This window comes from Microplitis mediator, chromosome 9 (genome assembly GCF_029852145.1).
Source record: "Microplitis mediator isolate UGA2020A chromosome 9, iyMicMedi2.1, whole genome shotgun sequence".
Classification (NCBI taxonomy): domain Eukaryota; kingdom Metazoa; phylum Arthropoda; class Insecta; order Hymenoptera; family Braconidae; genus Microplitis; species Microplitis mediator.
Window position 1 is genome coordinate 17,721,596 of NC_079977.1, and position 17,288 is coordinate 17,738,883.

General features: G+C 29.1%; 1 protein-coding gene across 1 annotated transcript; it reads left to right on the top strand.

Moving 5' to 3' along the window:
* The first annotated feature begins 1,747 nt into the window (after positions 1–1,747).
* On the top strand, positions 1,748–17,009 carry LOC130674220 (atypical protein kinase C-like). Its single transcript, XM_057479489.1, has 7 exons — positions 1,748–1,751; positions 1,893–1,994; positions 15,022–15,072; positions 15,976–16,061; positions 16,224–16,497; positions 16,574–16,689; positions 16,765–17,009. Exons 1-7 carry the CDS (start codon positions 1,748–1,750, stop codon positions 16,807–16,809), a joined length of 678 nt encoding a protein of 225 aa, XP_057335472.1. The 3' UTR covers positions 16,810–17,009.
* Positions 17,010–17,288: the final 279 nt, after the last annotated feature.

The window sequence follows — 17,288 nt, forward strand, 5'->3', positions numbered from 1 at the left end:
GCGCATCGACTGGACTATGGGCACTTTTGTAGAGCATATAATTCTGAGAAAATCCCGTTTGAGACAAGATGATACCATAAAATGCTGCTGAGCTATAAAACTTAAAAAACGAAAATCAAAATTCTCGTGTATTTTAAATGGAAAATCTTCACACGCTGTGGTCGAGTACTCAATATTAATATCAAAGGCTCAAACTCTCAGGGATTTTTTTCGGGGGTATTTCCAACGAAATTTCGGGATGGGAGCGAAAAAAAAAATAGTCGCAAAAAAAAAGCACCATAATATATGTATATTAGGGTGGCGCTAAAAAACCGACTATTTTTTTTTTTTTGATCTCGCATGAAAATTTGTTGGTTTACGATGTTTTGAGAAGCCTCTCCAAAAATCAGCTCGATAAAAAATTTTCAAGAGGTCGCTCACGAATTTTGAAAATATCAAAAATAATCGAAATTCGGATTTTTATTTCTAAATTTTTTTCTTTCTCGTGGTAGCAATAGTTTATAATTGTGAAATCATGACTACGCTGAGAATTTCAGTCCAAAATTTAAATATTTAAACCTTGCTCAAGAATTTTGAATGTTTCTGAGTGCTGTCTTTTGGACTTTTTTGAGCGACCCTTAAATATTAATAATAAAGCTTCTCGATTTTTTCACCATCAATTTGCATGACGATGAATGAAATTATAACCCGAGAAATAGAAATATCAAGTTTTTTGCATACTTTTTTATTTTTTAATTCAATTTGTAGGTTTTTTCGCTTATTCAAAACTTACCAAATTTTATTGTTGAAGACTTCCTGTATTTGTTTGGTTATGCAAAAGTTATATTTAAGTGAAATGAGAATAATTTAGTTGTAAAAAAATATAAAAACTAATTCAAACTATTAGTTACATATTATCAGTTGATATTCAAAATTCTTGAGCGAGGTTTAAATATTTAAATTTTGGGCTGAAATTCTCAGCGTAGTCATGATTCCACAAATATAAACTATTGCTGCCACGAGAAAGAAAAAAAATTTAGAAATAAAAATCCGAATTTCGATTATTTTTGATATTTTCAAAATTCGTGAGCAACCTCTTAAAAATTTTTTATCGAGCTGATTTTTTGAGAGGCTTCTTAAAACATCGTAAACCAACGAATTTTCATGCGAGATCGAAAAAAAAAAAAATAGTCGGTTTTTTTGCGCCACCCTAATGTATATATATTATTTTAACAATGTGTAATAATGAAATGAATGGAATAAATAAAAGTTATAAATTAAATAGATAAAATAAAAACTTTGAATTATCAAAAGAAAATATAAAACCAACGCAAAATTCATATGAAATGAAATATTACGTTAAATAAAAATCGGATGAAATAATTTAAATAATTAAGGTTTTTATAAATATAAAAATATTTTTTGTTAACGTTCAAATAATTTCTTAGTGAAGGGACCAGCTGTGAAAGGTGGAGAGAGGGGTAGAGTATCTGTAGTAGTTACAGTACAAAAAGCGAGTGTGGAAGGGATACTGCGGCAAAGAAACAGCGATTTTCGGATGGGAACGGGGAGGCTTAGATGGAAGTGGAAGAGCGTGGGAGTAGTATTCCCCCCAAACACGAAATTGTGAAACCGCCCCTGAGGTCTGCACAAGAGACCCAAAACGTCGTCAGTTGTGTCTTGAGTCCCGAACTAGTAAGATTATACCTTCGTTCTACCCTTTATCGAAGTTAGAGTAGGCTGGTAGCCACCTAATAGATATACTAAAATGAGTAATTCAATTGGAGTAGGCTGGTAGCCTTTTCATAATTCTACTAACATGAGTGATTTGATTAGAGTTGGCTGATAGCCACCTAATAATTCTACTAAAATGAGTGATTCAATTGGAGTAGGCTGGTAGCCGTACCTAATAGACCAACAGAATAAAATTGGAAGGAAGGACAAAAGACAAGAAGCTTATGATCTATTCACTTTAAGTAGAACAACTCCACAAGATCACCATCAGTTCACAAAAGGTAAGTTGGCAAAAAGTTATTTTTTGGTAATTTGATTTCCTATGGAGTATTACATTGGAATATTTTTTTTTAAATTCAAGAAGTGATTCAATTAGAGTATTACTCATATAGTTACTGAGTTGATGAGACTTTAAAAGTAACTCAGTTTTCGAATGATATATTTTTGGATAAATGATTGATGTTCGCCTTTGAAATTTAATTAGTTACTGACATTAGTAAGTGACATTCTGAATATGATAATTGGCGATAAAATTTTGGATAAGATAACTATAATTTTGGTACAAAGGGGAGGGAAAGTAAGTAATTTAAGCTGTTTACTACATTGAAAATACACGTTAAATATTACAACCTGTCCGTAAAAAAGTTATTGTATAAAATTTCATACAATATGTAATGAAATAATTGATTCATACGTGATTCACAATTTTATGACTTTTTTTAGTAAAGTATTCGTTTACCTCCCCGCAAATAAGTGAGTCATTTTATCAAAAATTCCTGTATAGTAGTAACGAAAAAAAAATAATAAATACATAACACGGATGAATTCGGCAAGTCAGTATCAGCTTAAATAAGACATAAATAAATATCGTCGTGACTTGCCACACTCGTTCATATCATTTTAAAATTTTTTTTTTTTTTTTATATTATATAAATTTTAAACTTCTCATTAAATTTTTTTGAACAAAAAATCGACAAATATCAATTGCTGACTTGAATTAAACAAAAATTTATCATCACTTTCGTGTACCACTGAGATACTGGATGGTTTTTTCGATTTTAACAATGTTTACCATGATACATATATATTTGGCACATTATTTTGTCGATAAAATCTAAATTCATTAAGTATACTAACTTCGTAGACATTTTATTCTATGCCAAATTGTACCGATATAAATTTCTGACTCAAAACTGTGAAGTTTGTAAAAATATCAGTCTGCATACACTACATGAATAGTGTTGTTTAAAGCAAGTTTCTAAATACACATTGGATTTAAGCGAAATTCGCAACATTTGATTAAGATAGATATAGTAAGCAGAAATAAGATTTTTGTCATTAAAACTACATTAGAATCTAAACATCATATGACATATACTATAATAACATAAAAACTATTTTCGTAAATTATAATTTATCAGAGCCCGTGGAAAAAGGACTAAGATTTACATAAATCTCTGAAATAGAAGAGAAAAATAGAACTGCACTGATAGAAGGATTTCTTAGCATTTAAAAAAGATTTCTTAGTATTTAAGAAATCATTTCTTAAACATCATTTTTTTGTATTTAACAAATATTTTTTACTATTTAAGAAATGATTTCTTAATAGTTAAGAAATCATTTCTTAAGGCATTATTTCTTTACTATTAAAAAATCATTTCTTAAATAGTAAGAAATATTTGTTAAATACAAAGAAATGATGTTTAAGAAATGGTTTTTTAAATAATAAGAAATCCTTCTATCAGTGTCTGTATTTTTTTTCTTACCTAATGAAAAAATCAAATTAAATCCAACTGATAATTGAAATGTATATCATTTCGTTAAATTTTCATTGAAAAGCTATTTTGAAATTTGTATGAAAATCACGCATTCATTTATATTTATTAACCCGGGTCAAAAAAATTATATATAATTATGCATAGAAAATGGCCCAATGTAATTATATCAAATGATGTATTATGGTTTTTTATATATAATCATATAAACTATTGCTATGTCCGGCATCTTTTGAATTTGAGGTATTGTAAAAATAGATATTTTTGCATTAGAAAATAACGTAATTTTCAGCAAAGACTTGGTCAACTTTTGAGCTATTGAAGTACGTATTTTCATCCCAAGTCTTTCTCAAGGCCAAAGTAGTAGCTGACGCACACAATCTATATAGACCTAAGTAATCTCTAAATAGACGATAGTAATGATTTTGTAATGCATTTTAGATGTCCAAACTCATAGTATTTAATGATAATTTCATCCATGTCTAGACAGTAATGATTAACACTTTCTAGATAAATGGATAAAATATTTCAATACTTGTCAGCAATAAAACATAATTTACAAATAAAATAATTAAACTTTAGTTAGAAAATTAAATATCACGTATAGATAAAATAACGAAACTTTAGTTAGATAATTTGAAAATAATTTACTTGTCGAATAACTAACTTTTAGTTAGATAATTTAAAAATAATTTACGAACAAAATAACTAAGCTTTAGTTAGAGTGCATTTTTTTTACTATTTATTCGTAAATGTATAGTAAAAATCACAAAAGGGTATATAATACCACATGTTTATCTGAAAAATTGAAAGATTATTAGTTTTAATACTAATTCATTTGTATTCTTTGTTAATCGAACAGCAATATTCATAATGAAAATATTAAATTATTACTAAACGTATATCAATACATTTCATCATACGATTCGATGATTTTTACTCTGTGTACAAATATAAAAATTAATTAAAAATATGCATTAAATACCCCACGGTATAAACAAATTATAATCTGTTTAGTAATTTCTGTAAACCAGATGAATAGCGTAGTATTGAGTATTGTACAGTAACTAACAAATTACTAAACGACTTGTAATTTATCCAAAGCATATCGATAAAGTTAAAAGTTGGTAGGAAATCGAATGCGAATATATAGTCAGAAATTTTCGTTCAAAGGAGACAACGGATCGATTTTAAAAGTTAAAATTGACACCAACACCAATATAGATGACATAGTTATTAATAATAATCAAAATAATAACAATAATAACGAAAAGTTAAAAAAATTTATTTGATTTATTTTTATTCAAATTCAGTAATATTTACTAAACGAGATAATAAAATTTACTAAATATATAATCGAGTATACTGATGCATTTTATATTTATTTCGATATTTAAATAATAAAAATTTCTGAATTTAACTGAAAATTAAATTCTCAAGATAGTAAAAGTTCTACAATTTCAATAGCGTTTTAAGATAACAATATGGATTTAGAAATTTTAACTCATATTTTTAAGTGAAGGTCACTATATTTTTTTTCGCCGTGTCATAAATTAATGGGTTGGTTGTGGAGGGGAACGGAGCTCGAAGCAACGTTCAGAAAAGACAATATGGAAGGGGTGTTGCGGCCTTAGAAGTATTGTCTCTACACTAAGACAAGGGATAAGCTTGAACGGTGATTAGCACCAAACTACTCCCGACCTGGAAAAGTGGGTGGAAAATCATTTTCGGTGGTAACAAGGGATCTTTGTAACCGGTAATTATTTACACAATTAATTTCTTTTTTTTTTCTTTGCAAATATCCTCTTCAAACAAAAATTTTCATTTATCCCAATCTACCAAGCGAAAAATCATGATTAATCTCTTTTGTAGAGGATTCAATTTCCTACAAAATTATATATTAGTCTTTTTTCGATAAAATGATCTGCTGCTAAGTTATAAAATTCCAAAGTTTAAAAAAAATTTTTCCCATGTTATTTAAATGGAAAATCGAAAATTGCGATGAGGCAGTTGTTAATATTAATATTAAGAGCTCAAACTTTGACAGTATTTTTTTTGTCATCTCGAACATGATTTGCATATCTTTGAAAGGGCCAGCCACGCAAAACTTTGACAATTGGTCTTGCATTGTAAGTTAAAACGTGACGATTTTTCCTAGCTGGTCAAATTCAGTCCGCGAGTAAATTCTGATTAGTTAACAGACACAGCGACAACCAAAAGGCTCGAAAATCATATAATGACCTTGAGTCGTTCGCATTAACATCCAAACTCCCATTACTCTGTATTGGGTGAAGTCTGTTTATTCCCAGGAGACGCAAAGCCCCACCTTAGACCTCCTAAGTCGACCCACTGGAACAGACTTTGGTCTAGTGCCCTGCAGACCAGCATGCAGGGACATACGCGGCTGGTTTATTTGAAATGAGGCCAGCTTAGCCTATGTGGCGCCATCTTTGAAAGGGAAGCAGATAGATATCAGATTGATTTACATCATGGAGACTACAAGGTTACTAGCATAGGGAGGTTGGGTCAACCATTATCCCAATGTTAAATTTTGTCGCTGGTCTCTTTCTAGATATAAATGCTGGTCTACCAATCAGCTTTCCCGAAGCATTTGGGTGAATTTTCAATACTCTACAGAGATTCGATTTGTACTCTATAGGTAATTGAAAGTTAAAACCAAGCGCGATAGATAAGAAGCAGCAAATGGTAATATTTTTAGATATTACATTTGAAAGCTAAATGCCGCATATTTATATAAAGAGTGTAGGGAAAATATTTCAATAGAAAATAATTATTTTCAAATTTAACTTTACCAAACTTTGCAATTAACTAAACTAAATTTGTAAAGGAACCTGGAGCTAGTATATGATCGTTCAAAAATTTTCAGCAAAAGAATTTTTTTTTTTTTTTTTCATGTGGTTTTTTTAACTCAAAATAAGTTACTAACTAAAAATTTTCATGAAAAAAAAATTTTATAAAACTTCTTAGACAACGATAATTTCATAATGAAATGAAATTAAAATTAAAAAATTCAATCAAAATTAAGTCTTTTGCACAAGCGAAAAGGCTACGTTGATTAATTTTATATGAATTTACAAAATTTAAAAATGTCAATCGTAAAAACTATTGTTAGGGATGATGAAAAAAATATTCTGGTCAAGTAATCTTCGTTTATTTGCACATTGAATATTTTTTTCGGTTGGACAACAAAATTTTGTCTCTAGAAAATTTTACATTTACTTGCAGTTGCGATAGATTAATCCTAATGCGAATATTTACCTGCTTCAAAAATGTTTTTCTTAAACTGCTTAGCTGTAATTTGCATTCGTTTATCCGTTAATAGATTCTTTTAGCCGCTCAAGAGTTTCAAAAATTTTATAAAAATTATTTAATCTCACAGTAGTATCAAAATTTATATTTATTCATAAATGTTCTAATCTCACGGATTTACTCTAGTAACACCCTTTTCAAAACTTATATTTACTCAAAACTTTACCTTAGAATAATTTTATACATTTTTATTCTAATTTTGATTATCACCAACTTAAAAGATTTAAGATATTTTTGAAAACTTCTGCACCCTGTTTATGCAATAGCAGACCTTTTATATATGTATTGTTACGTCCAAAATGTGGTGTCTTGTATCGTGATTTTGGACATAATTTATTATTTTTATTTTCGGCCCTAGTCTTTCGACCACTAGACCGGGATCACACTGAGTGTAATTATCTGGGAGGTGTGTTGAAATAAAAGACGTTGGATATACAATTTAAATTACTCCATATTATTCAATCAACAATTTCGATGATATGAATACAATAAAACCTGATATTATTTTCTAAAAGTATTAGGTGGCTAATCAGCCGACTCTAAGTTACAATAAAATTCGTTTTAATAACTAGAGAGGACTATAGAATTTTGAACACAATACAACTTTTACGATATTTCCGTGTGTTGGAAGTGTTTTTGTTTTAATAGGACATAACCTTAAAAATTGCAGTACCTGTAGTCGCAGCGACTGGATGTTTGTATGGTCGTAGTTTACACTGACTCTATGTATTACTTTCGCTTACAATTTTATTTTAACCTTTAAATTTAGACATATGAAACCACTAATTTTAATAAAACGCTTGATAATGTAAGTGTGCGGACACTTGTATAATATAAACTAGTACGGAACTAGTGTAAAAGCGTGAGAACACTGTATAAAACTGAACTAGTACGGAACTAGTGTAAAAGTGTGAGAACACTTGTATTTAATTGAACTAGTACGGTACTAGTGTAACTTAACTTTTGTGAAGACACTGCGACTTGAACTTCACTGCCTCAATGGAACTCTTGTCCGGGACTAACTATTTTTGTATTTAACGACCCTTTTTATGTTTTCTTATAGGATCCTATTTCGTCTATTGTTTGGGGCAAAACTGTGTCCAATCGAAACACAGTTCCTATGGGTCCTTTCCCATTTTCTAAGATTTTGACTTTAGGAAAGCGGTAAGGGCACACCCCTATGTGGGCCTATTTGCGTGCGCACCCACACATATGTCCACATGTACAATATTTTACTTATAACAATATGTTGAATTTAAATGTTTAAATTTATTTATTATTCTTTGTAATATTACGATTTGTTAACTTAAAATATTCATTTCAGTTAACCTTATATTTTTTTGATTGGCGTTGAGCCTATATTATTTATTTATTGTTATAAGTTTTATTTACTTAGATATAACTATTTTTGTTAGTCAATTTTGATGTTGGAATTAAATCCTAATTTGAATCTAAAATAGGTGGCTAGCAGCCGACTCTAATTGAAAATAATCAAAAATTATAATTACTATCTTAAATTTTAAATTACTCATAATTTTTAACTTCCCGCTAAGAAAATCGACGATTTTCGAAAAATTGGGAAGTTATTGTTTTCACCCCGATTTGCGAAAATCGAAATTTCATCAGATGTCGACGTTCTGAGGTCCTAGGAAGCTATTCTGACTATTTTTGGAATGATGTCCGAGTGTCTGTATGTATGTATGTGTGTGTGTGTGTGTGTGTGTGTGTGTGTGTGTGTGTATGTATGTGTGTGACCGGCTTATAAGTTTTTAACTAATGAACCGATTTGGATGGTTAAGGCGGCAATCAAGAGAGCTTGTTGGCCATCAACTTTTCTGAAAATTTCAGATCATTTGATCAAGTAGATTCGAAGATATTGGCGAATTACGGAAAAAAAATTTTTTTTTTTTTTAGTTATTTATTGATTTGCCGCCTCAACCATTGAAATCGGTCGATTCGTTCGTGAGATATCGTGGGAGAAAGAAATGCTAAAAACGGTTTTTTTCGAAAAGAATGGGATACAATAGTATTTTCGAGCTCGAAAACAGCGGGAAGTTTTGGGGCTGGCCCGCAGGGTCAACCGATAGACAGATTTTTTTTGTTAGAATTATTTATTAAATTTTTAATTATTCTTTTACTTGAAGTTGATAAACTTTTCATTGGAATATTCATTTATTTTAAGGAGTATTACGTTTTAGTAATTATTTATTACATTGTTACTTATTCTTTTAATTGAAGTTGATATTCTTTTAATTGACGTTGAGACTTTGTTTATTTGAATATTCTTTCATTTTAAGAAGTATTTTTTATTTGTTTTAAAAAGTAAAAATTATTTATTGAATTTTCTTAATGACTATTTTGTCATTAAAATCTAATTTGTCTATTTGTTTTGTGGTCCCGAGATGTCTCGACAAAAGTGCACTCAAAAAGAAAGTAAGGGATTAAGATTGTGTTTATTTATAACTAAAAAATTATATTCCACGTACATGGCTTTTGGGCCATATTTACTCGAAACTTTATCTTAGAAAATTTTATATTCATGTATTTTATGCTAATTTTGTTTTATCGAAACCTTTAAAGGATTAAGATATTTTTGAAAACTTCTGCAGCCTGTTTATGCAATCTGTAAAATACATTATGCAATGACAAACCTGTATATATGTATTTTAGGGTGGCCCAAAAAAACCGACTATTTTTTTTTTTTTGATCTCGCATGGAAATTTGTTGGTTTACGATGTTTTAAGAAGCCTCTCCAAAAATCAGCTGGATAAAAAATTTTCAAGAGGTCGCTCACGAATTTTGAAAATATCAAAAAAGATAGAAATTCGGATTTTTATTTCTAAATTTTTGTCTTTCTCGTGGCAGCAATAGTTTATATTTATGAAATCAAGACTACACTGAAAATTTGAGCCCAAAATTCAAATATTTAAACGGCGCTCAAGAATTTTGAATATTAACTGATAATATGTAACTAATACTTTGAATTAGTTTTTGTATTTTTTTATAACTCAATTATTGTCATTTCACGTAAATATAACTTTTGCATAACCGAAAATATACAGGACAGTCTTAAACAATAAAATTGGGTAAGTTTTGAATAAGCAAAAAAACCTAAAAATTGAATTGAAAAATAAAAAGGTATGTAAATAACTTATTATTTCTATTTCTCGGGTTGTATTTCTATTCATTATGATACAAATTGATGGTGAAAAAATTGAGAAGCTTTATTATTAATATTCAAGTGTCGCTCGAAAAAATCCAAGAGACAGTACTCGGAAACATTAAAAATTCTTGAGCGACGTTTAAATATTTTAATTTTGGGCTGAAATTTTCAGGGTAGTCATGATTTCATAAATATTAACTATAGCTGCCACGAGAAAGAAGAAATTTAGAACAAAAAAATCCGAATTTCGATCATTTTTGATATTTTCAAAATTCGTGAGCGACCTTTTGAAAATTTTTTATCGAGCTGATTTTTGGGAGAGGCTTCTTAAAACATCTTGAATCAACAAATTTTCATAAGAGACTCAAAAAAAAAAACATAGTCGGTTTTTTTGGGCCAACCTAATGTATTTATTATTTTAAAGGGTCTTACATAAATTATTGAAAAATAAATAGATATTTGCTCAAAATTTTATCTTGGAAAATTTTATATATTTTATGTTAATTTCGTTTTATCGAAACCTTAAAAGGATTGAGATATTTTTGAAAACTTCTTCTGCCTGTTTATGCAATCTGTAAAATACATTATGAAATAGCAGACCTTTTAAGAATGTATTTATTATTTTAAAGTATTTCCAAATTATTTTGGAGAATACAGTGATTCAATTGCTGTTAAAATTACACGATTCACACTGTTTCATGAACTCGAACACGTAAATTTCCAAAAATTACACTCGATTAAAAAAAAGAGCTTGTACAATAGGGTGTCCGTTATTTCCCAAATCGATTTTTATTTACCGATCGCCCCCTGAATCTTTAGTTTATGACCTAAAAAAAAATATCCAACACAATGAGGCTCTTAATTTTCACATTAAACCGTGCCCAAATCATTTTTGGCTATAAAATCGTTAAAATAAAAGATAGTTGTTATTATCACTAGAGTACCGATGATCATTTATGTAGATTTCATGGCCTAAACAGAAAATCAAGGGAAAAAAAACATTGTTTTATGAGAAATAATAGAAATAACATACCTTTCCTCATACAGACGAACTTTAAAATGAATTAATGGAAAGTGATGAAATAAAAATGTAATAACTTCTATGTCTATAATAATATAAGCAGATTTATTATCATTTTTGCTTTCTTTCGAAAGCCTTCTGAATAGTCGTTATTGCCCGCCCACGTTTCACATCTAATTTCAAAAAAATTCTATCAATGTTAAATCTTTCAAAAAATTGTAAGGATTCCAAATTTACTTGCGAATTGTTAACAATTTACAAGTCATTAATGATCTCACCGAAAGAGCAATTAAATCAACTTAAGAGTATATCAACATTTTAACAACACGAGAAGACCAAAAACAATATTTGATTTAAGTTGTAAATCAGTACAAAACAAAATATCCTAATGCGACCATAGCTTTCTTAACAAAAAATTATAGAGAAAGCAAAGTTGATAATAAATCTGCTTATAATATTATAGACATAGAAGTTATTACATTTTTATTTCATCACTTTCCATTAATTCATTTTAAAGTTCGTCTGTATGAGGAAAGGTATGTTATTTCTATTATTTCTCATAAAACAATGTTTTTTTTCCCTTGATTTTCTGTTTAGGCCATGAAATCTACATAAATGATCATCGGTACTCTAGTGATAATAACAACTATCTTTTATTTTAACGACTTTATAGCCAAAAACGGTAAAAATGAAAATAGAATTAAAAATATTATAGGATTGATAACAAACACAAGTTTAACGTTAAATAACTTTTGAAGGAGTTATTTTATCGAAAATTCATAAGAGAACTTTATTGTAGAACGTTCAATTTCCTATCAGAATATGCTTTGATTAAATTTTTACTCTCATTTGTTTCTGAGAAAAAAAATTAAGAGTCAAAAGTCTAAAAATCCCATGGTATTTAAATGGGAAATATAAAATGATTTGGGCACGGTTTAATGTGAAAATTAAGAGCCTCATTGTGTTGGATATTTTTTTTTAGGTCATAAACTAAAGATTCAGGGGGCGATCGGTAAATAAAAATCGATTTGGGAAATAACGGACACCCTATTGTACAATCACCAGACTACAGTTTCGTTGTACAGTCAACAGGAGAAAGACTGTTGCTACAGAAAAGATGAAGTTGGCCATCATTAGTAATTAATAAAAGACACGTTTTTCTTCCCTTTCTACCATGAAAAAGTAGTATAGTACTACAAAAATTCTACAATCTACAATGCACATACATTTCACTTTAATATACATGCATCATACTGCAATATACATGCATGTAGCTATATGTACATATATATATATATATATATATATATTAGGGTGGCGCAAAAAAACCGACAATTTTTTTTTTTTCAATCTCGCATGAAAATTTGTTGGTTTACGATGTTTTAAGAAGCCTCTCCACAAATCAGCTCGATAAAAAATTTTTAAGAGGTCGCTCACGAATTTTTAAAATATCGAAAATGATCGGAATTCGGATTTTTATTTAAAAAATTTTTTTTTTCTCGTGGCAGCAATAGTTTATATTTGTAAAATCATGACTATGCTGAAAATTTCAGCCCAAAATATAAATATTTAAACGGCGCTCAAGAATTTCGAATATTAACTGATAATATGTAATTAATAGTTTGAATTAGTTTTTATAACTCAATTGTTGTCATTTCACTTAAATATAACTTTTGCATACCCAAAAATATACAGAACAGTCTTAAACAATAAAATTCGGTCAGTTTTGAATAAGCGAAAAAACCTACAAATTGAATTAAAAAATAAAAAAGTATGTAAATAACTTATTATTTCTATTTCTCGGGTTATATTTCCATTCATTGTCATGCAAATTGATGGTGAAAAAATCGAGAAGCTTTATTATTAATATTTAAGGGTCGCTCAAAAACGTCCAAGAGACTGCGCTCGGAAACATTCAAAATTCTTGAGCGCCGTTTAAATATTTAAATTTTGGGCTGAAATTTTCAGCATAGTCATGATTTTACAAATATAAACTATCGCTGCCACGAGAAAAAAAAAATTTTTTTAATAAAAATCCTACTTTCGATCATTTTCGATATTTTCAAAATTCGTGAGCGACCTCTTAAAAATTTTTTATCGAGCTGATTTGTGGAGAGGCTCCTTAAAACATCGTAAACCAACAAATGTTCATGCGAGATTGAAAAAAAAAAAATAGTCGGTTTTTTTGCGCCACCCTAATATATATATATATATATTAGGGTGTCCCAAAATAAAAAAATATTTTTTTTTTTAACGTCTTATGGGCTCAAAAGTTACTTCATATTATAAAAAGAATCCTCACAAAATTTCAGCTAGATATCTTTAAAATTGAGCTATCACAGAGGGGGGTCCCCTTTCCCATTTAAAACACACGCGAAAATTTTTCATTTTAGTTTTTCGTTATAAAGACTATGAAAAAATTTTTTTTTCCAGTTTTGCCTAGTATGATTTTGTAGGAAATTAAATTCTCTACAAAAAAGTGCTGATGCATTATGGATGTCAAACGAACTGGGAAAAAGTTACTGGGCTTCGAAAATCAACAAAAATTTAGTTTAATCAGTGTTCAATTTTTTTTTTATTATTTTTCATTTTTATTGCATCAAAAAATTTTTTTTACAAATTTTAACGACCACGCTCTTGTAGGAAATTCAATTTCCTTCAAAAAGTATCTGATATCATATATAACTCAAATGAATGAGAAAAAAGTTACAGGGCTTTAAATGTCAACGAAAAGTGAAGTTTAAAACATATTAATTTTTTGAACTAAAATGTCAATGGAAAGTGAACTTCACTTTTCGTTGACATTTAAAGCCCTGTAATATATTTCCCATGTCCATTAGCATTAGTTATCAAAGTAACAATACATTATATATGATAAACAAGTGGCAAGTTTTTAGGTCATTCGTCTTAATATAGCTACCCTTTAGATGATTAAACGAGGAACCAACACAAACAGCAAGAACAAGAACAAGCACAAGAGTAACAAACAGAAAACAGATTCCTGTAACATCCGTAGCAAGGGATGATACGGTCGATCGAGCATAGTAATAGAATTGCTGGTAATACCTCGTTCTCTCTTTAGTCCTCGGAATTTTCGTCTGATAGGGTACAACACCACCAGTTGCCATTCAACTCTATGGTACATTATCATATATATTTATATATATATATATATATATATATATATATATATATATATATATACAACCAAGTGCACTGTAATAGTATAGTAATAGCAGGTATTGTGTTGTGAGAACATAATGATGTGAGAGTGTAATGCTAAAGCTCAAAGTAGGACACACAAGCTAACGCGAGGTGTAGCCGTAGCCAAGCACTTTAGGTCACATGGCCAGAGGATATGTAACCATGCGGATACTCCACCCTCACACCCTTTTCATTCCTCGGTCAAATATATACATATGTTGGTTAAACTTTAGTACCAAGTCAAGATGTGAATATGCGCAAGACTTATTTTCGGGCTTCTTAATCATTTATATTTACCCGTTTTTTTTTTTTATTTGCATCCATTTATCATGCGGTTTTTTTTTAACAAACATTTTATTTTATGAATAAATTTTATATAAAAAAGTCGGTGAACTAGTAAAATTTGAAAAATTATTTTTTTGTGTCGGACAGAAAATTTACCTTGAACTGGATTCGAACCCACAACTTTGGATGTTATTTTTACAAGTAACCGAAAAAACTAATGATTGATATTTTTTATGGATTTCATATTTTTTTCCGGTAACGGAATTTTTTAAAATGTATATTTATATATTTATGTTACTTTGCTATCGTTTTCTCCCGACTTCCTGTATAATCAAATGTTATATAAACTTTCAAGAAATATATACATATACTTAAACTTATGTCAATAGTTACAAGTATAAGAGCACGTAATATATATATAATAATATCTAGCAAACTATATATTAAGCATTCTAATTTCTCTCTAATTATAATTAGAACTTGAAGATCCCAGTTTACTAATTATTTAAATTTTCTTCACTATGTTACAGTCTTTCCGAATGTAGCACCAGCACCTGGGGTGCCATGTCAGGGAGAAGACCGTGAGTATTATTAATATTATACTGCTTTTTTTTTTATATTTATTATTGTAAAGGACAATTAATTATCATGAGTGAATTAGTAGCTGGCACTATTCCAAATTTTCGTGTAAAACAACTTGAATATTACATCGTTTAATTTTCGCCCGCGTATAGGTGTCGTCTATTGTCATTGACTTGATTAAAATTTCTATTATTTATATTTTTATCACAACTTTTTTTTACTTTTTTTAATCAATTTTATTAATTGGTATTTTTAAGCCTACGATAAATCGGGCTGTTGAAAATTTTATTAACTTTCAAGGATCATTGTCAATTAAATTTGAAAATTAAACATGAAAATCAATTTGTTGGTTTAATTTTAAAAAATAAAACATTATTTTTAATTAAAATTTATTGATATTTTTAATTTATGACAGTTTGGAATTTTTGTGACCCCGAAGTTACCAGACAATTAAAAATTTTTGGGATTTTTTTCAACAGTTAAAATTAAAGATAAAAAAAAAAAACTAAAAAAAATGCACATGTAGAAAATTTTAAAAACTATAATTGCAATTTTTTGAAAATTTTTTTTTTTTATAATTTCTCGCTTAAAAAAAATCCAAAAATTTTTAGACGTCGGTTAACTTCAGAATCACGAATTTTCTCAATCAGTTTTTGAAAAAAAAAAAAAAAAAATTTCAGGTCATAAAAGTTATAATTATCAATATTTACTTTTAAAAACTGCAATAGAGTTAACTTTCAATTGATAAAATAAAAACGAGGAAAAAAATTTAAGCTATTTTATATATTGATTTTGAAATTGAATAGGAAGCAATTTCTCTCGGGCATTTATTAAATAAAATACAAAAGAAATACTGAAATAAAAAAATTTTTAAAAGGTTTTATTTGTGTTGTTTAATACAGGAAGAATATACAGACGAGGAGCACAACGATGGAGAAAACTCTATAGAGTCAATGGTCATATTTTTCAAGCTAAACGTTTTAACCGAGTAAGTATTGTATTAAATACTAATTTTTTAACTAATTGTCATAATAATAATTATTATTTCCTCACGGTTTTGGAGATGCCCCAGTTATGCGGTATAACCGCAAGGGTTAATATTATTTATTCAAATATCAGTAAGGTATTAAATTAATTTAAGAATTTACAGCGCGAATTCTGCGCACTTTGTCAAGATCGAATTTGGGGACTGGGTCGTCAAGGATTCAAATGCATCCAGTGTAAATTATTGGTCCACAAAAAATGTCATAAAGATTTACGTAAACCCTGTTCAAGTTTACAACAACAATCACAATCACATGATCAGCAATTAAATGATCGCAATGGCGATCAAGCACAGATTGATTCATCACCACAGGGTAGTCCGAAGGCTCATTTAGATGATGAAACCACTGAACAAACTGTAATTGAGGATACTCGTCCACGTATGTACCCGTTTCCAGGTCCTTGAGGTCCCAAAGTATAAATAATTAATAAAAGTCTTGATTTTATAATTTTCAGTTGGAACAAAAGCAAGTGACACCACCGTACAAACCGCGTCTAGATTCGGATCAGGATTTAGCGAACTTCCCCCCCGAATTTACCGACGAGCCGGTGCATTCAACACCCGACGATCCGTAAGTATTTAAACACAAGTTATTATTTAAAAAATAAAATAATTATCACTAATAAAAAAAAAAATAAATTACCAGGAAAGTGATAGAAGACATCGATCAGTCGGAGTTCGAAGGCTTTGAATACGTAAATCCCTTGCTGATGTCTCTCGAACACTGCGTGTGACATGAGCCACAATCAAATAATCGAGAGCATCGAGAAGATTATCAGCAAGATTATCTCACCCGTAATTATCATTATCATCAGCAGCAGCACAAACTCCAGGAGCACCAGCAGCTCCAGCAGGACCACGACTATGATTGCGATTACGACTACAGCTACGAGCAGCATCATGATTCTGTCGTACGACAGAACTTTTTATTTTTGTTTTCTTTATTTAATTAATCACTTCAATTAATACTCAAATTTTTTTTAATTAAAAAAAAAAATAAGATTTCATGTTTAGTTATTTGTTGTTTGTTATTTTAATATATATGAATGCTAATGCATTCATATATTTTTAGATTGGTGTACTTATATTTTTTAATCTTCAATGGCAATCCAATCCTATTTATTGTAATATTTGGCTAGCCTCTCTGTGCTAGCAACAATAATTACTTTT